This window comes from Anarhichas minor, unplaced genomic scaffold, assembly GCF_050575085.1.
Source record: "Anarhichas minor isolate MPS153535 unplaced genomic scaffold, ASM5057508v1 ptg000074l, whole genome shotgun sequence".
Taxonomy (NCBI): Eukaryota; Metazoa; Chordata; class Actinopteri; order Perciformes; family Anarhichadidae; genus Anarhichas; species Anarhichas minor.
The window spans coordinates 11077262-11100701 of record NW_027466520.1 but is presented as its reverse complement, the minus strand read 5'-3'; the positions used below and the strand labels follow the sequence as shown (position 1 = coordinate 11100701).

At 41.9% G+C, this 23440-nt stretch overlaps 2 protein-coding genes across 2 annotated transcripts in view; both read left to right on the top strand.

The window, feature by feature from the left end:
* phldb2b (pleckstrin homology-like domain, family B, member 2b) overlaps window positions 1-4523 on the top strand; it is a 36393-nt gene extending 31870 nt beyond the window's left edge. The window contains exons 20-24 of the mRNA XM_076080465.1: window positions 2280-2370; window positions 2581-2727; window positions 3227-3446; window positions 3677-3762; window positions 3948-4523. Coding sequence (XP_075936580.1) covers window positions 2280-2370; window positions 2581-2727; window positions 3227-3446; window positions 3677-3762; window positions 3948-4088 — 685 coding nt within the window. The 3' untranslated portion in view covers window positions 4089-4523. The remainder of the gene's footprint in view (window positions 1-2279; window positions 2371-2580; window positions 2728-3226; window positions 3447-3676; window positions 3763-3947) is intronic.
* A 3017-nt stretch (window positions 4524-7540) lies between these two features.
* On the top strand, window positions 7541-22966 carry tlcd4a (TLC domain containing 4a). Its single transcript, XM_076080226.1, has 7 exons — window positions 7541-7884; window positions 10498-10667; window positions 12121-12210; window positions 13882-13940; window positions 14207-14301; window positions 19384-19457; window positions 19794-22966. The coding sequence occupies exons 2-7, from the start codon at window positions 10513-10515 to the stop codon at window positions 20110-20112; spliced, it is 792 nt and encodes a 263-aa protein (XP_075936341.1). The 5' UTR covers window positions 7541-7884; window positions 10498-10512; the 3' UTR covers window positions 20113-22966.
* Window positions 22967-23440: the final 474 nt, after the last annotated feature.

The window sequence follows — 23440 nt, the reverse complement described above, 5'->3', positions numbered from 1 at the left end:
GTCGGAGCAAGAGAAATAAAGTTCTTCTCAAGTAATCCAAATACTTGAATAGATAGAAGTGGGCTGGTGTATGATGACTATGAGCGTGATTGGCTCTCATCGATTGAGGTAAGAAAATGGCATGGGGATGGGAGGAAGAGAGGAAAGGATGGATGTTACAGTGAGGTCGGATTAATGTTTATGTGAGTACAGGGAAACGGGATAAATACTGGAAGATTAGTTTGAGTCTTGTATGTTGGATGGCATTTAAATTTTCATCTGTACCTAAATGTTTTTTGTATTCACATCCAAAATTAAAATTATGGCAAAATATTATATTTTATGCAAAACTGGCAGCCGATTATGAAAAAAGTACATGCGAGCGGGAAAGCATTTTCTTTTCCCCGCTTTCTCTTATTTTTTTCTTCGTTTTTTCATACCCTCCCTCCAAATCATTTTTTTTTTTCTCTCTTTTGGGTTACTTGGGGTACCCTACCCCTCTCTCTCTATCTCTCTCTCTCACTCTCTCTCTCACTCTCTCTCTCTCTCTCTAACCCGCCATTCCTTCCTGATTTGTTTGGACTGAGTCTAATGTGTACCATTCATCTTAACAATGTTGTGACATCATCACAGATCAACACTGGGTATCCATTTTCATTCTGGCCCCAGATAAGAGAGAAAGTGTGTGTGTGTGTGTGTGTGTGTGTGTGTGTGTGTGTGTGTGTGTGTGTGTGTGTGTGTGTGTGTGTGTGTGTGTGTGTGTGTGTGTGTGTGTGTGTGTGTGTGTGTGTGTGTGTGTGTGTGTGTGTGTGTGTGTGTGTGTGTGTGTGTGTGTGTGTTTTTTTGCATCAAGGTAGAGAAAGAGGGGAAAATACAGTTTAACATGCTCTAAACTGAAGACAGTGACACAGCAGAGAGTCAGAACGTCTTCTATAGACACTGAGAGGGGGAAAAGAGATGGTCTGATCCTTAGATTGCTTTCACATCCAGGCTTCCTTTCTTAATGGATTTCCTCTTTGATTCAGTAAATAATCAGGAGTATTCTCAGGGGAGTGTAGCCTTATTTTTCAGAAAACATCTCAGTAAATGTAACCCCTGAAACAACACATGGAAAAGTCTGAATGGAGTCAGAATAGAAAAGAAAATATGTGAAGAAAATACAGTAGAAATTGCTGCCGGGTCTTTGTGGTAATCACATACAGGTGCTCTTTGGATCCTTCAGTTGTACTGTGCTTAATTCATCTTGTGAATATAAAATCCAAGTCTCTTTAAAAAAAAAAAAAAAAAGTATTTCAAATGAGCAACACGTTGCTACTGACACAGGTCTTCATCAGGGGTGAACACATTGTTTATTCGAAATATTTCTTGCCATACAGAATAAAGGGATTTTATTTGCACAAACCCTACACTGTGCCTTGGATTATTTTTGCATTATATACTTTAAAGATTGACACCTTTTTGTAACATGGGGCAGACTTCTGATTGTTAAAAAAGTACTGAGGACCACCTTCCCAAATAAACGAGAGTAAACACACAACATGACAAAAAAGGTGAAACCAATAAACTGAGCTGTAAATGTGTGTTATGCCACTTTCATCACTGCCTGCCATCATGAATGATAATGTAATGTATGCACATGTCTTATTTCCTCAACACACTTTGGAGGTTTTACTGACGCAGGATTGTCTCCCACATCGCTTTTTCGTTTCAAATTTAATTCAATCTAACCATATTGCAGTTCCTCTGCAGCCCACTAGATGGAGCTCTGAGGCCCACCATTGGGCCCCGGCCCAGTGATTGAGTACAGCCGCTCTATAGTGCTTCCCAGAGCTCAAACTGGCTGTAGAGAGGGTGGACTCTGCCAGGAGATTCTTCCTCATCCTTCGTCATCCCCCTTTTGGAGTTTCCCAACTATTTTGCATGCCACTGACACACTCCTAGGGAGTTTATTCTTAGATCGACAGTTTAGGTGTCCTTACCAAGCAGGACGGTGAAAAGTTAAAAGACGCAACAATAGTTTTGTACACTAGTTGGCCACATTGATTTCTAGCTGGCTCATGCGACAACATGTTTGAAGGGCCAGATAGGCAGCTGGACCTAATTTTAATTCTGTTTATCAGCATGCATAACCAATCTAGAAATGTTTCTCATTAATCATAACTTTGTTGGTAAAGGGTGAGGATAGCACAGCAGGGGAAAGAACACGGCCTTTTGAGCAGCCTGTGCTCACAGTTCTCCTTGACTGTTTGTGATGAAAACAAGTATTTCTGATGTTTGCTGTATGTGCTTGTTTGCTGCAGTGCCAGTACTTCAAATATGGCCAAGCTAGAGGAGATGGAGCGTCTGCTGAGAGAAGCCCAGGCAGAGAAGAGCCGCCTAATAGAATACAAGGTCACTATGAGACAAAACCATCCTTTGTTTTGCTGTTTTCTTATTGGTAGAGACAGGCCATGTGTATATAAGCACAGATGTTGTCCCTTTATTTGGCTTTGTGATAAATCCCCAAACATAAAGACACAGTGGCAGTACGTTCACTAGACAATTCTTCAGAAATGACATCATTTGACATTCATTCTGTGAACAATTTCCATTGTTCCTCAGGAGCAAGAGATGGAAGTGCGAAAGCAGGCGCTGGATGAGGAGAGGAAAAGACGGGAGGACCTGGAGAAACGACTACAGGAGGAAACCAGCAGACGCCAGAAACTCATCGACCGGGAGGTGAAACTGAGAGAGAAACAGAGGGCACAGGTACGGAAGAGAAACGAAACCGCTGCCTCAAAGATTTGTGTTCATTTGTCATTGGAAAATGTTACTTAACATGTGATTATTCTTTGGCACAGCATGTTGTTTAATCACCTGTAGACCCACATCTCAAACTGTATGACCCTTATTGCAACCAGTGAAGCGTTATGAAAAAGTGAATGAATAAAGCTTTCTCTCAACTGTTTAAAAAAAAAAAAAAAAAAAAAAAAAAAAATTGTCAGGCTGTAATTTTACCCAAACGCTCCCTTTGAACTTGCTGACAGTTCTTAGCATAAGCCTCATCCATCATCTTTTTTTTTTTTTTTCTTTCGCCTGGACCATGAACTGTTGGCAGCAGAAGAAAGAATCTTTAATCCATCTAACATATGATTTGCATCTGCATGATTCATATGAATTACATCCAAACACAAAAGCAGCTACAAATACACTTGAACTAATTCCCTCTCCTTTTCCAATGAACCCCGCTCACTCTTTTTCTCTCCAGTCCCGGCCGCTAACACGGTACCTGCCGGTGCGAAAGGACGACTTTGACCTGCGAGCTCACATTGAGTCGGCGGGCCACAGCACCGACACATGCTTCCACTTATCCATCTCTGAAAAGACGTGCCGGGGCTACTTGATCAAAATGGGAGGCAAAATCAAAACCTGGAAGAAGCGCTGGTTCGTCTTTGACCGCAACCGACGCACGCTCTCCTACTACTCAGGTACTGTAGGTCACAAGGTGCACACACACAGACTACCACATGAAGATGCAAATGTGTACAGAGCATCCACATGGATAGAGGCCCACACACACACACACACACACATGCACACACACACATGCACACACAGGTATTTTACAGATATATTTAAATGCATTTAACAGTTTGTATTTCCTATATTTTACATGCATTTGAAAAATAGACATTTACACACATTTTGTCTTCTGCAGACAAGCATGAAGCCAAGCTTAAAGGAGTCATCTACTTCCAAGCTATTGAAGAAGTGTATTACGACCACTTGAAGAATGCACATAAGGTATGTGTAGATATTTTTGCTACAAAAGCGATGCATGCAAATTACTTCCGTCCTGAAAAGTGTGATTTAGTATCTTCTAATTCACGTGTAAAATTCTGTCTCCCTCTTTCTGTCTCCCACTCACTCATTCATCATTCCCCGTCTCATTTTCCCTCCCACTGTTCTCGTTGCCTCCGCCCCTTCAGAGCCCAAATCCCTCCCTGACCTTCAGTGTGAAGACTCATGACAGAGTCTACTACATGGTGGCTCCCTCTCCGGAGGCCATGAGGATCTGGATGGATGTGATCGTCACCGGCGCCGAGGGTTACACCCAGTTCATGGTGTAGTGAAGGAGCGGGACGGGCCAATGGGCTGTGACTAAGTTTTCTATTCCCTGTTTTAATTTTCGGATGGACGTTATTCTCATCTTTGTTGAAGAGTGAACACGGTTTCTGTTGTGTAGAGACAGCAGCCCCCGAGTTACTCAAGATCATTTTTGCTGCGTATTATCCGCCTCATTTGCAAGATGGGCAGAGTTTGTAATAATATGTGGAGCATTCATGTGAAATTGTGGGCAGATACAAGATAATAATTTGAACAATTCTTATGCAATCCCAGATACGTTCTAAGCTTCAAGCACCGATGTGCCTTGGAGTGAGTTCAGGTGTACCTCAAGGTGTAAAGGACATACACGTTGAATATATATTTGATATGATCTTTTTACAACCCTTTTTCTTCAGAGAAGAGCAGACTGTGACTCAGCAGCTCCTTTTTTAGCTATATGAAGCTTTTTACAAAAAGATATTTAATGTGGAGATACTATTGGATACAGTGATGCTGAGTCAGCCAGTTTCAGCTCTATGGTATGTCATTATCAACATCAACTAGGAATACATAACAGTAGTTGTGTTAGGAAACACTGAGTGCCATACAAAGCCTGAACAATTTGAACACGTCACGGAAGAGCTTGTAATCTATTTTGAGATGGGTTTGAAGTGTGTTCTGATCATTTTAAACAATTTTTCTGTGTACAGAATAAATAATGCCTTATTCATTTAGTAAAAGTAGAGGAAATGTATTTAAATTTTCAACGTTTTTCCATCTAATTTCATGCATCTTTACTGTGGCATTCTCAGGTCTTAACTGTGTGCATCACATGATCATTGTGTGAATTTATACACGCGCGTGTGCTTAGAAGTGCCTGTTTTGCGTGCACATCTATTTACTGCCAGCTTCTAATGTAGCGCCACGGTGCTATTACTTACATGGTGTATAACACTAATAATCCAAGCCGCACCATCACATCAAAGATTTCAATTGGAGTGTAACTCTGCACTCAATGGTGATTGTCAGTCATTTGTTTTTTTTGAATGGATTGCTGTGCCGGGGTTTAGAATAGTGTCACCGCAGGCTCAGCAATGAAGCTCTATGGAAACACGGTGAGGATCAAGCTTTATTGTTTTCTGATGTAAGGAGTTGGTTTAATGAGCATGAAGAATAATGACTGTTACTGAGGCACAACATTGTGGTATTTGTACATTTTGCTTCCAGGTTGTAGTCGGATGACGATAGTGAGGACTTGATCCATTATCAACTCAGAACTTCTCAAAAAAGTTTGTGGCTTTTTTTTATGTGACAGTATTTTTGACATGCGTATTATCTATATTTTTAAGAGCTACATGTATCTATATATATATATATATATATATATATACAACGGCGAACTGTCTCGGGTGAGGAAAATATACCGATGTGGAAGCACGTAGGTAGTCGGGAAGAAAGAATCCATGGTACACACACTTACGAGGCGTTTAGTCACCCAAACTGACTGATCATCGTGCTGCTTTGGTCCACTAGCTTTCATTGCTTTGCTTTTATTACCACTAATTCAATGGTTCTAGTTAAAGTGACTATTCCACATTGATCACCAAAGCTGCTTTTACATTTCACAGCACACTCAGTCCACTGATGGATGCATTTATCATCTTGCCTCTTGGCGTAGCTTTTTGTTTATCGACCAAAGTACATGTTCATGTGGTTTAATGTATATGTGGTTACTTTGCTTTGACTTCTCTTTGTTCAGTACAATACGATCAAATGTGTTTTCACATGACAAGCACATGGTTGTTCTCCACCAACTAGAGGAACTGTTACAGTGGAAGCTTCCATGAGCTGCTTTTTGGGTTTTTTGTACAAGTAATTTGTATGTTGATCCTACTGTATTTATACCAATGCATGTTTCTTAATTTTTTATTTCCATATGAATAATAAAAATTATATATTTTACCTTTTTTAATGATTTTCAAGAAGTTATATTTCTGAGATCATACTGCCCAGTGTGTCCCCGAAATAAACTACAAGGACACTTTTTTTGCAGGGATGAAAATATGGCTTTGACAACTTGGGCGACTGTGGCTCAGTGGTGGAGCAGGGTCGTCCTTCCATCCTCCTATGAATGGTTAGTTAGAATCCTGATGGGCAGGTGGCACCTTGCATGGTCGAACCACAAACCTCCATGTGAGGTGCGTGTTGCATTTTAAAGGGGCAGTTCACCCCTAATCAAAAATGCATATTTTTCCACTCAGCTGTAGTGCTATTTATCAAGATTGTCACGACCGCAAGCTTCTCGTCCACGTGTAAGTCACCCAATTCAAATGTCCACCCTATAGACCACAATGCAATTTAATTCAAATGTTTACCGGAACTGGCCCTGTAGTTTCAGATTGGACAAATTGGCCTAGTAAAGACGAGAGGAAGCTCAACACATTGTCCACGTCAACCACCGAGTTGATCAGGATGTCCTGGGAAAGCCTCTGAGATGATGCTTCAGATCAATAGACAGCACCATTCTCTGGCATGCTGAACTGTGCGTTAGCCTTTGATTCCTCCAAAGGTCAGGACGTGGTCCTTTACTGTGAGTGGTTCATCCAATCCAGTTCATCCAGTTCTTGCCTGACTGAAACGCAGCTTCAGAAATTCATTCTCAGAAAGCAGCCATTTTGGGATATTGAGAAGAATTCCACCTCAACGGCGAGGGCACTGTCCTTGGCAATGACTCACAATTGATATTGAGCCCGTGTTTGACCCTGAAATGTGCTCATCACAGCTGAAAGACCTGACAGACCTGCATGTTACAAACAAACCAATAGGTGTGCCGTCTTTACACGAAGCCCAGCAGATGCTTATTGTCACTGTTTAACTTGAAGCATTATCTCCTCGTGTTCGCTTGGATGTCAGAGTTAATGTTTTCCAGCAGCAGGGAGGTTGAGGACACGGATATGAAGGTAATAGCTGGCGCTTCTTGTACAGTGATCAAGGCATATCTCCATGCTGTAAATACCCCGGCCTCGCTCATTTGATTTATAGATATTTTAAATGGCTGCCACTGGTCATTCAATATGTCACCTGCCCTCTGGCAATGTGTATAGGCTATGGGTGCACTCTGCTCGTGTGGCTGACATCTGAGAAGGGACAGGGGAAGACACTGGGAGTTGAAACTCTGATTCTGTCTCGTCAATTCTCACACAGTAGCCATCTGGGTCACTCGTTAGGCCATGTGACAGGCAAATATAACAAAACAAGAGGAATGCAAAAAGACTGAGTGGCGTCAGTGAAGGGCCCCGGATACCAGGACCGGTGCGCCATGCCTGCAGTTCGCTGATATACCCCGGATCAGTTCAACAAGCCTTGGCTATAAATAGACACAGTGAGTGTGTTCCTGTGCACGGGAGTGTGTCTTTAAGAATTTTAGCTGTAGTTCGAGCCCTATAGGGGAGAGAGAGAGAGAGAGAGAGGGGGGGAGGGAGGGAGAGAGGGCTGCCTCTTACACACAAACACCTTCCATCGTCCCTGTAATCGAGCGTCGAGCTGCACCTCTGCAATTATGCACGTTTGGTGTTGGATGGGCTTCTCGGTAAACACCGCGAAGCTGCCGCAGACACGGAGCTCCGGCCCCGCCGCGTCCCCCACGAGTCGTCGTTAGCGTGTGCGCGGAGCGGGAGCCGGGCTCGTGTTGTTTATCCAAGAAATCTGACTCGACATGGCTGTTGCTTTGACTCAACATACACGGTTTCGCAAACGACCCTGGACACCATAACCAGTTGAGAGAGAGCGGCTGCAGATCATCTTAATGAACGTCATAAGGTAGGCCCGTCTCATGTTTTGCACATTATCTGTGGCTGGTACGCAGGACACACGACCGGGGCCGGTGTTGTTGTTGTTTTTTCTTCCCTTCAACACATTTCCCAGCAACAGCAGCTGGTCCGGCCAATGCGGCGTAGCGTGCCCTAATATCCGTCGCTTTAAGATAACCAGAATACCACTGTGGGTACTTGATCGTGCGTTCTGCTCCGGGGCGATCGATTGTGCTCAAGCATCTCCGAAATGCAACGTGATGCACAAAGCGGAGTTATTTTCGTGGGGGATATAGTTTCCTCGTTAAAAAAAAAAAAAAAGAGTCCACCCCGTCTTACGCAAGCGCATTTTCACCTTACGTGGATCTTTAAAGACATATATGGACGTCAGTTTGTAGGTCTACCGTGCCCTAAAAGGCCCTGCTCCATCGTAATGGTTGACAATAACACTTCTCAGTTTGAAGGTGAATCCTCTAAAGTCATAACCTCCGCCGTGTTATAGTACACAACACATTAAGGCACGTCTGCTCTGTGCCTTAATGACTAACAGTGTGCTCTGAGGGCAAACGGAATAATGTTGGGTGTTTTTCAAAATAATTGTCTGTTGTGATGCGTTGCATGAGTCCTGATTGGAGGTTATGGTTCCTGCCCCCCCCCCTTTTTGTTTATTTATCATCACTGGTTTATTGAATCAAGGGCAGTAAAAAAACAACATAGCGTGTCATCAGCTCATTGCAACCTCACCTAAATCACAGTTTATTGTCAGGGATTTCAAATGTGTAAGTCTTCGCTTATGAAACACACTCGACAGATATACCCAAATGTTAAGTCAGGTTTCTTTTGTTTGTAGTGGTGCTTCAGCTATTTATTTATTTTTCCTGTATTCAAGTTGACCTTTGTAACCATTTGCCCTTGGCAACCCACATGGGAACCGCAGAACTCAAACATGTGTGCACACAAAACAATCCAATATATCTATTTATCCCCTCAGTTAAAATCACACTGTGGACCTTTTGAAGGTCCATACTTGTGAAGGTCCATACGTTAATGTAGCATGCCTTGCAGCATGCTACATTAGCAGCTGCTCAGGTCACTGGTGACTTTTTCTTGGCTAAAGCGAGCCAGTGAGGTACACCGTTTTTGTCCTCGAGCATTTCTTAAGGCGTAATGCAGGAACAAAAGGCGAGGTATATAGTCACCAAGGCCAGAGCTCCAGGGACGGAGATGTGTGCTGATCAGTGTGACTGTGCTGGGAGACGCTCTGTTGCTTTAATTGGGAGATGTAAATATGTCTGTAAAGTTTACTGACTTGGCGTAAACACAAGAGCTGGCAACAGTCAAATCAGTCCGTATGCAAATGGTCCCCCAGGCAACACGTATGAAACAGTTCAGTGGTCTGGACCTCAGTCACTGCTATACATTTACTTTGTTCCATATATGGATAGGATGAAATAGATTTCTACGTGGCGTTCGTTCTACTACACATCACGCTACTTCGAGGCCTAGATTTTGAATTAAAGTATCTATCAATATGAAATGTATTTTATTGAACCATCCCATGCTGATCTCCCTTTATACCGTGTGCCCATGCTCCACTCACATTTTCCAGCACACGGCTGACCTGTTTCCATTTCCGATGCTCTAACGGCGAAGCTGAGAAACCAGCCTCCCATTAACCCCCTAAAATAGAAAAAGTAGAGCTGTGCCGATATGTCTCTTTAATGTTGCATATCGAAAGTTATATTGGCATCGTAGTATTTGCTCTGACACTTAATTTTGATAACGGGAGTAGGGCTATTTAGGTAAACTCTGCATGTGTTGCACCCTTAAAATGAACCGTCCAACAACACGTCCATCTTCGTTTTGCAACTTTTATTTACAAACCCCACGGTTAAGCACAAGCACATCTTTTCCTTCAGCCTGCATACATCACGTTCTCTCTAAACTCTCTTAAAGCGACAGCCCTTTCTTCTAAAGGGTCAGTACACCAACTTTCTTCCCTTTACAGTTAGCAAGCATACCGTTCAGTAGTTAATAACATTACCGACTGAAGTAATACAAATATGAATGAACTTAAACACATATTTAAAGCAAATGATGTTACATAGACACCCTGACAAATGACATATTTCAGTGCGCTACACATGCAGCTGTGTTGAACGTATACCTTTTTGGGATCATAGGTCACTGGTACTTGGGTGTGTGTATTAAAAGCAAACAAAGCGAAGTCCAGGGCGGGTTCAAAGAATCCACACAGTTATTTGGAAGTTTACCGGGTAGTAGATGCAGTAGATGAGCATGCCCGTTTTTGTGGCACAGCTTCCTGGGAAGGGAGCTGTGTGTGCGTGTGTGTGTGTGTGGTTTTAGAAGCTATGTGTGCGCTGAAACCACAAGGATCTTAATACGTTTGTTTCAGCCAGTTTTTTGGTTGAGGCTTTAAATATGTAAAGAAGCTGATGGAGCAGAGTTGATGACCTGTTATTGTCAAAATAACAGCCCCCCCCCCGTTTCCAGTGATGTCTAATCCACCTTTTTCTGGTTAAGTTTTAAGGTTTCACAATATAGTGATGACACAACTGAGCATTTCTAACCTTTAACCTTCTTTCCCTCCATCCGCCCACAGTCAGGTTGGGTGGCCATGGATCCATTCAACCAGCTTATTCTCACCATCTCGGTGACCAGTTTCTTCACCTTCCAGTGGCTCTTCCACAAAGTCAGCCCGTGGACGTCCACGCGCATCAGCCCCAGCTTCCTCGGCCTCAGTGACAAGCAGAAGGTGGAATGGAACTCAAGGTGACGCGACACATAATTATGGTCACGATGGGTCCGAATATTTACGTGTGGCATGCAGCAGAGAGTGCAACACCGCTCTCAGTAGAGGTCGGATATAACTCATCACTCAAGAAGAAGGGAGTTGAGAACGGCTCGATATCTTTCTCAATGAGAGAAAAATACTGAAAGCGCTGACTGAGTTCTGTCATGAGAGACGTTATCACGGACATTCCCCTTATTTAGCAGAAAGGTTGGCCTTCGGAAAAGCACATTTGACTTCGGACTGCGTGGGGAAGTGCGCAACATTGAAGTTGCGTAGTTGTGCCCTCGTGCTCGAATTATGCTGACAGTTTTCACAACCGTGTTCGTCACATCGCCCAGCTGGACTGTCTTGGCACAGAGGGATTCTTGCTGGATGATGCAGTGCATTTGAACAGCCTCACCTCCGCTCTCTTGCGCTCGCCTTTCATAGCTGGAGCCCTATCTGTTATAACTCCACACAGCTTGTCCCATTCTCCTAAGATCAAGCAGCTCCTCCGTAAAGCAGAAATGATCGTCAACTCCCCGCAAAAAAAAATTTTTTTTTTTAAAAGCAGCATGGGCATAGTATTTTACTGAAGCAATAATATACCTTTTTATCCTCACAGTTCGTCAGTCAAAATGGACGGACAAGTAGGAATGCTTCAAGGACACAGTGTTCAGACTGATGAACAATTTGATATGAACAACAACCAAGTGTCATCTGTTGTCGTATTGATTCTTTTTCTGCTAACTTGTTGTGGGAACATTGCAGATACTGGTTAGAACAAATAGACCGGAGCAAAAAGATGGAGTGTTTTGTGTCTTGAGTGAGACAGACGGACAGGCTGTGACCTTTGAGCGCTATGAGTACAGTGGAAGCCGTACTGTAGATTGAAAGATGTCCAGCGGGCGAAGAGCGTTTGAAAGGATCCAGCCTGGTCCGACTCCAACGTGCATGAATCACTCGTTTTTTGTTATTGTCTCTCATATTAACTTTATTACTAACGAGAGCACTTGTGAAATTGAAATGGTCACATGGTTTATGAGCAAATGAAAGTGAAGGATTAGTGGAGCTGGACCCGGGCTGTGGGGAGCCTTTTCTGAGGCCCGCGTGACTTTACAGATTCTGTTGAAACAGTCTTATATGCAGTGTGGCTGTCATTGTGTCTCACTGCCTCAGTGACTGACTGGGACTGTGTGCCGCTCCGCCTGGCCCTTCAGCAGTGTTTAATCTCTTAGTCTTAATTGGTCGGAATCTGTGTGCAGCCGTGACAGGCAATCGGTTGATTCACTGTAGTCTAAAACCACACGAGCCGCATGAATTGAGATAGATACTGAGTATTCCTTTGGCAAGCTTATTGAGCACACAATCTCTGACGTGTGTCAGTACTGCTCCTGTCAGACAGGAGACAATCATCACGGCTGTGTGTGCGTGTTTTGCTTTTCATTTCAGGACGGTGTCGACGTTTCACGCACTGTTGGTGGGAATCTTCTGTCTCTACATCTTGTTCTTTGATGATGCTGTCAATGAAGACCCAGTCTGGTGAGAGTTCGGCTGCGAATTGCATGTTTTTAACCTTTTACTTTCCATAGTTTTTTTTTTTTTGTTTTTTTAGTCGTGTGCTGTGTGAGTTTTTTTCCAACAGATCAAGAGGTAATGTTAGCATATAGCTAACTTCATTATTATGTGTGTTTTAGAGCTTATGTGATGGAGCCAAGACTCGCCTGTATCAGAGTTGAGGATAACATTAGCACTCCAAGACCTGGAGCCAAGCCCATCACCAAAGATAGTTACATTTCTCAAAACTCGTGTTTGTTCTGTTGTAAAGTCCAGCCGTACTGTTTAGAAATATGAACACGAAATCCCAAATGTAAATGTGTTATGTTTGAAATAACAATTTTATTACATTTCTAGTTCGCCAACTGGACTATGACTCTAGAGCTGAAGAGCTATCCTGCGCTTTAGCTTTAGCCTCTTAGCAATATATTATACATATAGTGGTCAAGTTCATGTTTAGGATCTTTTTATATGGTTCTCGTTTTAAAACAAGTTTTCTGGAATCATCATAAAGTCAACAGGAGACGGTGTTTTCAGCCAGCTCAAGGAGTTAGTGCTGGCTAGAGCTGATCAAATCTGGAAATGAGAAACCCGCTTGTGTGTGAAATCAAACACCCATTGTTTCAAAGATAACCAGGAATTCCCAGCCGTAAATCTTCCACCCTTAATGTGAACTGTTACGTGCTGTACTAGCAGGGAAAGCTCGACAGGCATAGCGACATTCACCAAGGGGGTAGGGCTTAGCGATGATATCCACCTCTGCTTGATGGAAATGGGAAATCCCCTGCAAGTTTGGAAGTTGTTCCCTCATTCAGGTGCCGTGTAACTCAATTTCTCTTTTGATACTACCACAAAGAGTGTTCAAAGTCGAGACATTTGAAACACCTACACTGCGTTTCAAACGTATGGAATCACCGGTTATATTGATGCTTTCCTTCTTTCCATCAATATTAGCTGTTTTAACAGAGCTAGAAACGGTATAATACAGAAACCAAATGTATTATTTATACTTGAGATAGTTGGGGGAAAAAAGAACATTTTAATTAAAAAAGAAAAGTGACCTTCGATCATTATTGAACCACAATTGTGCCCAAGATATTTTGGGGAGTCGTTTTCCTTTGGGCTCTCTGCAGTCCACTCATTGGTTCGGTTGAATAGGTTTAATCTGTGCTTTGCAAGTCCACAGTATGTTCAGCTGACTATTGCTAACTCTGGGCTATCCTTCTATTTTTATTGTTACGTTTGAATCGATGAAGGGGAACAGGCAGTAGTTCATCGGGTGTTGTACCTCCCTCGTCCCTGTGTGTAGGCTAAAACCGCGCAAAGACGGTATTTTTAAATCCATGTTGTGGCCGAACGTGAGGATGAAACCGGTACACCGCCCTGCACCCCTACTCTTATTTAATTGTCAGTATGGTTGGATCATTGCACAGCGTTTAGATCTCCATGTACAAAACGTAACTTTTTCAGGAAACCCTTCATACAAAATAACATCTATTTGTAAAGAGGACTTTCTACATCCTAAAAGCACTTCTAGCCTTCTCTGCCACCTGACAAATAACCAATCAAACGTTTGTGGCCGGGGATTCTAAACCTTTGAATGGCAGTGTGCATACGGAGACTCCCTGTAAAACCAAATGTGTTTTTGTTCAATAGGGGAGACCCTACATTGGTGAAGACTAATGTTGGCATCACAACAGGCTACCTCATATCTGGTAAGAGAAACGTACAGTTTACCCAGGTAATGGTTGTGAAAATGAGACCAGAAGAACATGCACGTAGTTTGTAATAAGATGTGATAACTTCATGCTTGGAGAACTCACTTGAGTTTTGGCCCTAGAGTGTGTGTCAGCTGCGGGTCAGAAATAAAATAGACAATTTTTCAGTGTGGTATTGTTCAGTTGTATGTACTTCAAATGTTTTGATTTCACCCATGACATGTTATCTCTCTCTCTCTCTCCCCTGTGCTTCTGTGTTCCAGATCTGCTGCTGATATTTTACTATTGGAAGGCGATAGGCGACAAATTTTTTGTAGTTCACCATCTGGCAGCATTGTATGCTTACTACTATGTACTGGTGAGTGCCCTATTGTCCAATAGCAGAACGTGCAGGCAAGATGGGAAGGAGACAACCAAAGGGTGAACAGCTGTGTCCTGTCAAGCTGGGCCTTTTACCGAACATAGCCACCATTCAGCAAGTGTCCCCGACCGTCTCCATGCAGCTCATATAGTTTGGTTGAATATGCACAAGGCAAGTACAGTAAGTGCGACAAGTGACGTACCCTAAACTGTACAGTCACATCAGATAAGGAAACCGTACGGATGTTCGAAGTCCACCTCATTGGCTTCATCTCTCCCAGTGGAAGTGTAATAAAGTGCGTCAGTAATGCACTAGTCGGTGAGTTACAGTCTCTCCAGAACTGTTTCCCTGCACAGTTCTGTGCAAGTGCTGAGCGGTTGTATTCTTTAACCCGCCCGGAAACGGCAAGTTTAAATGATGTGAGGATTGCAGGAATAACATGACTGTAGGTTTCAGGTCCGTTTGAGATTTCACTCCGGTTTAGCGATCGTTGAAGCTGCACTGTAAAAAGCAATGTTATCAAAAATACATGACGGTGTCGCTCTCTATCATTATTACGAAATCAGCCGTGGTTATTGACAGGTAATTGACCTGATGATGATGATGTCACAAGTCCTCTGAGGTACATGGCTATGGTGTGCAGTTGGCTCTCATCCAGATATGGAGACGGTTTAGTGTACTCGGCATTTACGGGCAGTGCTGTTCACTCTTGGTTCGATCTGAAACCCTCTAGGTCGCCAGGATCTGTTGATAAATATTATGGAAATGAATGACTATGGTATTTTTTGCATGGAATGCTCAATGATGGTACTGGCTGATGACCCCTCCCCCCCCTCACCTTGCCCTTACAATTTCTGTGCTTTCTGTTTGTTTTACTGACCCCCCTTTAAATGTTGTATGAATCCGACGCAAGTCAAGCTTAGCTATATGCTAAACTGTAACCACCGTGTGCATGCTTGCAGCTCTGAAGCATTCTACACAGGCGGGGTTCCTTCTCTTGTCACTGTGCATGCTATAGCAAACAGTATTTAACTTTCTTAATTACTTCCCTGCCTATCTACATTACCTGCCCGCCTGTCTGTTGTTGTGCCAGTTCTGCCTCTTCTTTCTCTTCCTTACACTCCTCCTGAGATTTCCCCCCCGATGAGGGAAAAACTGACAAAGCCACTCAAATAACGTCATCCACATGACCCCGAGATGATAGCGCATCACCAGATAGCCATACCATGCTGAATGTATTATATCAGGTGTACTCTGAGCTTACAGAATTACTGTTGTTAATGCTATTAAAAGTTTCCTTTTATACCCAGTTTATTTTAGTTAAGCGACTCAGTGTGTTCCCCTTGAATACGTGCTCTGTATTTTGAGGAGAATGCAAAAGGACACTAAGTGTGCATTGCTCTGCCTGAGTCCCCATACTTTAACTATTCTTGGATTTAACCTTTTGTTACGTTGCTAAAAAGCAGTAAAACACTATGGACGTTTGGTTTCAACCACATGTTTGGTGTAAACCTCGCAGTCAAGATTTACATTCTACCCCTAACTACACTCAAGTCGCTGGGTGGATTTACAGATTTGATTTTCTTCTTTAATGTGACACATATATCATATTAGTGTCTTGTCTTCATTGCATTGATAATGAGGAATATCACTCTTCCACCTTCCTGCGTCCAAACAATAATTACATTAAAACAGTGTTACATCGTTGGAATAAATATCTGATTCATGACCGACTGTAAATCCAGCCTTTCATTTGGAGAAACAGAGCAATGTATAAATTAGATGACTGAAGCGAAGTAGGCCATACTGTTACTGGACACTCATGACTGTTTCCTTAGACTGGATCTGGAAATTCATGTGGGATAACAGAATGAATGCTCCGCGTTAGTCAATGGTGGTAGAAAACATATTGTGAGCCACATTACTGTAGCCATATTCAATTTGCGGTAAAAACCCCAATAAATGTGGCTAACCCCTTGATGTCATTTTCATTTTATTTAGTCAATTGTGTCGTATGTTGTCAAAGTCTCATTAGTGAACGTGCTGGGTGTTTTTATGTGGACGTTTTCATGTCAAATACACGATAAATTCTACCAACTCACAATATGAATATTAAACCCTGCGGCACACAGCCAAATTAAGGCCTAATTCAATTTACTTAGATTGAAAGCAAACTTCAGATCAGCTTAATGTCGTAAGCTTGTTGGTATGTTTTGATTATTGATTAATCGTTCACTAATTGATTTTTTTTTTCGATAGCATAATCTGTATATGTGTTTTTAACAGTCAAGCATAGCCTAACCAGAAATATAATGTATTAACTGCTGTGTAACTATGAGATGCATGCTTTCTTCTCGGTGTTGTAAATGTTGCTTCTTACTTGCTTCCCATTGTGGTTGCATCTTTTTTTTTTTTTTTTTTTCTAAAAAAAAATCTGTCTGTCTTTCTGTCTCTGCGTCCTCCGCTGACTTTAACATAAATAGCCCCTCTTCAAACCCAACATGCAAAAACTGCCAACATCAAGTCGGACTGTGTCGTCCCCGTTCATGCAAAAAAAACTACCAAAAAGGTTGTGTGTCATTTAGAAACCCAGAGCAGGTCAGGTCTTGGTCCTTTTCCTGTCTTGTCTGCTATATTGCTGTTGTGTTGCACTGAGCAGATATGATGCCCAGTCACAGTATGGACTTACCAGTTCCTAGAGGTACTAGTATGCCTCATGCTAGGTGGAAGGTTCAACTCATACGGTACAAAAACTGCAATGCAGATTACCCTGTTTGTGTCACATAGTAAGTATGTTTTAATGTCCAGCTTTTATTTCAGCCCTGACGGTAAGTCTACTTGTAAATGCAGTTAAAGCCTGGCCACTAGCCAAATAACCCTAAAGTTCCTGGTGGGTCTTTCGGTGAAATTGAATGCTGTGATTTGTCTCTTCATTTTGAGTCTGACTTATGTGCTGAATTTTTACGGTCAGGAGTTAGACACAAAATTCAAAATCCCAACTATTTTAATTGCAGTTAAGATGTAGATCACAGCAGTATAATTCAGTCTTTCAGTCGGTACACAAATGTGTCTGGCTAATGGCACCATTTTAATCAACACTATTCAAGATGGGGAGTCCTGAAAGCATCTTGGTTGTAAGATCATCTTCATTCTATTTAGCAGCAGCGGAAAAATTGTTCAATTGGAACAGAAATCAATCGATTTTAAGCTTCTCTCATGGTAGGATCACTCAAGGGCTTCATAGCGGGCTTCTGTCCAGGTCAGAAACCACGGTTTGTAGTTGGTGCCTTTGTAATATTGCAACCGTGGTTAGCTTCATAATCCAATTTTGAGTTCAGGTTCAAACCTGCTGAAGATGATCTCATACAGCATGGAATTCAGGCCCTGACCTTCTAAACAACGACATGTTTGGCAGTTAAACGTATCGCTTTTTTACTCTGCATGGCTTCTGGTTGCTCCTTTTTTTTAAAATAGTGGCTGGCTGAATGTATGTATGGTTGTACATCAGATGTATCAAAGCCTGTGCTGTGTTGATATTTGCTCGAAAACCCTCTTAATGTCGAGATGTTCCTCAGATGAACTGCAGTGCATTGTGGTCTTCCCGGTATGTTTTAAGACATTAAATATTGCATGTTGACTTTTTGCTTTTTCAGGCAAAGCAATTTATTGTCTCTCTAAAAACAGGCCCAATGGTGGTTGGTAAATATGTCTCTAGTGTTCTCTTGGAGTTCCTATGTTTTCATTGAATTTGACTTTAAAGGGAAAATTCACCACCTCTTCATGTGGATGTCCAAATTAGTGTCGATGGTACATGTATTCGATTGAAACAACGCATTCCTCAGTGTGCACTATATCGACTGAGAAAACTTGAGTTTGCAGTTGCAAAATGTGTTTATCTTCTGCATTCAGTGGCATCATTTGACGCGACAGTGACGCCGTTAGTGGAAAGGAAGACCTATTTCAAGCCTGGATTTCTGTTCTCCGCTTTTGTCGCTCAAAAGCAGAACTGCCTTGTTTTCTTCGCTGGTATTGCAAACTAGCTACATTTCCAACAGCGAAAAAATGGCAACCCAAAAAATGAAGGGCACGTTATGGACGTGGATACATTTTACAGTGTTTTTGGCTGACTCGGATAAACAGTTGTGTTTACCCAGAGTATGTACCTGGAGAACTGCAGCAGAGGTTCTGGGAGCATTAGCTGTGGAAGAGGATTATGTTCTGACAGGGACCCTCTAGGCATCAGAAGCTCACGGACAATGCAAGTAATTGGAAATAATTGCTTCAATGACATTTACAATCAACAGTGATTGGACATCAACATACAAGGTGTTGGATTTTCCCTTTAATTAAGTTTCCATGATTTTGTTTTTAGTGCGTAACAACATATCTCCAAAAAGCTCAATTTCCATTAAATTCGCTGAGTATTCTTGGTCTCCATAGAATGAATCCTTCAATTGTTCATACTCCTAAGAGGATGAACCATGTCTATTTTTGAATAACTGTGCCAATCTCAAGCAAAAAATGTCAACATTACTCCAAAGATATCTGATACTTAAACAGATTGATTGAATGTGGTCAGCACATTCACGCTCCCCAGGGAATGAACCCTTTTCATTTAAAGACAACTGTGTCAACAAGCCCTTCGTGTGAACAACTGACTTGGACCACAATGCATTACAGTTAATCTGTTATTTTGCTCCTTTTATAGTATGGACTAGTTTCTGCTCACAATAGATGAGGGGAATGAATCATTAGGAAAGTCAAATTAAAGACCAGTCTAATTTTAGCTGGAGACTAATTGTGTGCCCTGAAGGAGAAGGCTCTTTTCTTAGATCTGCCAAATAGGTCTATATTTGGGAGGACGTCATCTAATTTTAATCTTGAGTTCCCCACACCAAAAAAAATATGTCTTGAAATATCATATGGTTGTGTCTGACGATTGGAAGCGTACCTTAATTACCGAGTTACTCTGAGGAGCAGGCGGTACATCAGCTTCATGCCTGCTGAATCCAAATGACTCGTCTTGTTTTTGTCCCTTTCATGTGTCGTTGTCTTCCTGTTCTTACCTTGTTCTTCCAGGGCGAAGGAATGTTGCCTTATTTTGCTAACTTCCGTCTGCTTGCTGAGTTTTCTACACCCTGTGTGAACCAGCGGTAGGTACCTGTTTACTAACGACCTGGGCTTTGGGTCTTAAAATTCAGGTTTGGAGCTCAATTTACATTTTCTGGAGATTACATTTCAGAACTTGTGAATTAATTGTTAAGAATTTCAATTACAATTCCAATTGTAATTCAATTGAAATTCCAATTTCAATTCCATTGCTTCTTGGATGTTCTCTTTGTGGTCGGATTAGATCAATTGAAATCCGAAGATACTTTAGACAACAGGCCCCTAACTCTTTATGTAAAGTGTCAAGTGACTTGTGATTGTCTTTAACATTTACATATCCTGCCAGACACTTTTTTTCTTAACCATGTGTTGTGTTTCAGCTGGTTCTATGAGGTACTAGGTTATCCCAAGTCCTCCCGGCCCAACATGGCGAATGGCGTTGCCATGGCAGTAGTCTTTTTCGTGGTCCGCATCGCCGTCATGCCAGTCTACTACATTCGTATGTATGGGGTCTATGGCACTGAGGCTTTCTACCTGGTGCCCTGGGGTGGCCGTGTAGCCTGGATCTGCTCCAGTATCTGCTTGGACATCATGAACATTATGTGGATGCACAAGATTGCCCGCGGCTGCTACAAGGTGCTGCGTTCGGCACGCCAGAGCAAAGCCGGCATGCCTCAGGAGAATGGGAAGACGGATTAAAGGACACTGGGTGTCGGTGGTGAGAAAGCCACAGCAGAGACACAATGACGTCACTCTCAGCGCATCGGGGGAGCAGCAGCTCGGACACTTACCTGTCGCACCTGGGAAGAGTGATATCACAGGACCGAATGTAACGAGGGAAATTGAGTCACTTGAGATGGACCGTTGAACTGGGCCATCCCGAAGCCACGACATGAACTGTCAGCAATACCGTGTGCACGGCCAATTATTGTTCTCTTGAACAATTTACCACTACAGAAAAGAGTCCTGGGACTCTTAGCCCAACCACAAAATGTCAAAAAGTTGACCGTTCTTTACATACTTTGTGCTCAACAAAATATATATATATACAGTATATATATATTTTTTTTCTCAAAGTATTATTATTTTCAATCCCAGGATTACACAGTTAATAACTCAACCACCGCAATCTGACATCATGAGTCTTGGTTGCATTTGAATGGTGTAATTTGTACAATGTAGGGTTGAAAGGGCCCCGGTACACTGTATGTTGTCTATTTATTTTGTCTTGCTGGGGTCGAGGCAAATTAGTTTTCAACCATACAAACGGTTGAAGATGTTGTTTTTAATGAAAAGGAAACTGGTGTACAGAATACTCTGGAAATGCTAAAAGGGAAACCGAATGTCAATGCTGTGTTTGTACGCTGACGTGAAGCAATGCGAGAACATTCGTTGTCCTTAATAATATTGAGGTGACAGTTTTCCTTAAATGTTTATACAACCTGAAATTCCACACTGTAAAAAAAAAAAAAAAAAAAAAAAAGAAAATTACATTTTGTTAACAAAGATTAGTTATTGACACGGTTTTGTGGGAGCTGTCATTTGTGTCACATTGTGCGGTGCATGCTAAAGGGTCAAACTGCCCTGGAGTGCTGATTCGGAATCAGAATGATAAACACAGAGTACACACAAAGAGCAGCTGCTTTGAAGGACTTCTGTTTGCTAAGAGGCTTAGTGGAAAATCTGACACTCCTTTAGCAACAGGTGTTGACCTTAAGTTTATATAGCATTCAAACTTCCTATTTTTGATATCTTTTTTGGCACAAGCTGTTCAAATTTACCCCCCCCCCCCCCCCCCCCCCGGCAACATATGTCAACAAGCTGCATGCTGCTGTGTGTGTTTACCGTTAAGGAATTGGACATTGTAGCCAGCGAATTGAACTCAGGACACGAGTTCAACACATTCATTTGACTAAATTAGTTGTTTTTTTTGCAGATTTTAAGTTTGATGTCAAATCAAGGACAATAATCAGTGTTTCAGAGGGTAATGGTTCTGGGCGTGTCAAAAAAGTATTTTGCAGTTTTAGAACATTGTGATGGATAAAGCTTCTGCCTCATGTTGCACATGATTTCCAATCCGCTGTTAAACATAATGTGCACTTCCGTATTTATTCATCAGCTTGATACAAGGATTGTGTGCCCCCCCCCCCCCGGTGGACAGGAATGTATGGAAACTGAAAGATTCACGTTATCATTCTACTGTCAAAACTGTCAATCATCGTACAACACTGAACACAGGAACAAATCTCCTCATCGGGTTTTAAGACAACTGTAGGCCTATCCTTTGTTTTTATTTAAAAGTTGCAATTCATCGATGATTTACGGAACATGTACTTGAATTTTCATTGTAAATGTATCTTTGTATGAGTTGTACATCAAAAGCTATCTTCAAAATGTTTTGTCAAACAGAAACGGGGGATTGCTAGTTTTGAAAATACGCCTTGCTATGTTCAGCATTTGATTTTGTTGCCTTTTTAAAACAACGCATGATTGCACACTGAATACTTTATGACATCCCCAAAAAAAAAAAAAAAAAATAGTGTGTTCCACGTCTAATGCTGTCTAATGTGATTGTTTGGCCTTTTGTTTCAAATGTTAAACCAAGAGATTTGTTAAGGCTGGTTGTTTTAATGCTTTTGTTTTGTTTTGTTTTTTTCACATCCATGAGCATTTTTAATACAGTGCCAACCAATTCTCTGCACGTACCCGTCTCTGCGCGCTGTTGTTAGTCACAGGAGGACGAGGCTCGGTGCCGTTTGGCGTGGTGGAACGGTGTGAAACACTTCTTGTCACTTACGCCATTCGAGTACAGGCAGTGTGTTTAGAACAGGACGGACTCGAGTGGATCATCACTGTCTCACATCTTGGGGAAAGAGTCAGGATGTGTTCATATTTCACTGGAGTTAAATGGAAACCAGGCCAGGTCATGCATGGCCAGTATGGTCGTCTTCTTCATGCACCTTCTATAACTGCATGTTGTATTGCATGGGGATTGCACTGTAAACAAAATAGCATATACATTTGCAAGACAACCTTTTGTTCTCTTTTCTTTCTTTTTTTTTTCCTATAGTACATGTACATAATGTTTACTGAAACATTATTCTTGTACTGTGCCACATAATGTAATCCACAGATGATGATGATGATGGTGATGGTGATGATGATGATGTGTTGAAAATGTCATAAAGCAGATATTTAGTATAATATCCAGCACAGAAATGATCAGTAAGGGAATACTTGAATACTAATCAGGACCGTCTATAACAATCTGGGAAGTGCAAATAAACCTGAATCCTATGAGCATCTTGCATTGTATGCGTACCATTGTCTTTAATTTATGAATCCAAGAGAAGTCGACATAAAAACAATGCAGATGCTATAATACGGAGCATGGTGCTGCTGGTGTTGGTGTTTCTGTTCTGAATGTTGTATGGGGAGAGATGTGAGTAGGTGGGAGTGTTAAGTGGCATTCTATGAATGTATGCGAGGAGAGAAAATATATTTGTCATTTACATTTTCATTTGTTCTTTACAATAAATACCAAATTCACGGATGTGATGTGTGTGTGTCATTCGGGTTCTAACATCTTTGGCAGCTTAAAACACAATCAATGAGCGTCTGATGTCTCAGATATGGATTTCATGTCGCGGCTTGTTAACGTAAAAGCCTAATTAGTGGCACATCCCATCATAGGCGTTCAAAGTTCTGAAAAACATTTATTTTTTGTCAAAATAAACCAATATACATCATCAACAAGAACATGTTTTAATATTGTAACAATCACCAGTGATACCAGTGACACCAGTGGTCAGTGATACGTGACCTTAGCAGGTAATGTCTTACACGGGCCACTAGAGGACAGTGTTGCCATGTAATTCAATTCTCTGGCCTCCCCCTGCGATATCTGCAGCCACTGTATCCTGCAGCTGGGCTGTTGTTTTTTCTAGTCATCATCAATGAAAAGGATAAAACAAATTCACCGTACTATCAATGTGCCATCCAAATGTGTCTCTTCTTCTGCTGTTCA

Excerpts from the sequence above, each read along its gene's own strand:
- tlcd4a (XM_076080226.1), top strand. The coding sequence starts at position 10,513 with ATGGATCCATTCAACCAGCTTATTCTCACCATCTCGGTGACCAGTTTC. Across the intron at positions 12,211-13,881 it reads GTCAATGAAGACCCAGTCTG|GGGAGACCCTACATTGGTGA; the intron begins GTGAGAGTTCGG and ends TTTGTTCAATAG. Across the intron at positions 13,941-14,206 it reads AACAGGCTACCTCATATCTG|ATCTGCTGCTGATATTTTAC; the intron begins GTAAGAGAAACG and ends TCTGTGTTCCAG.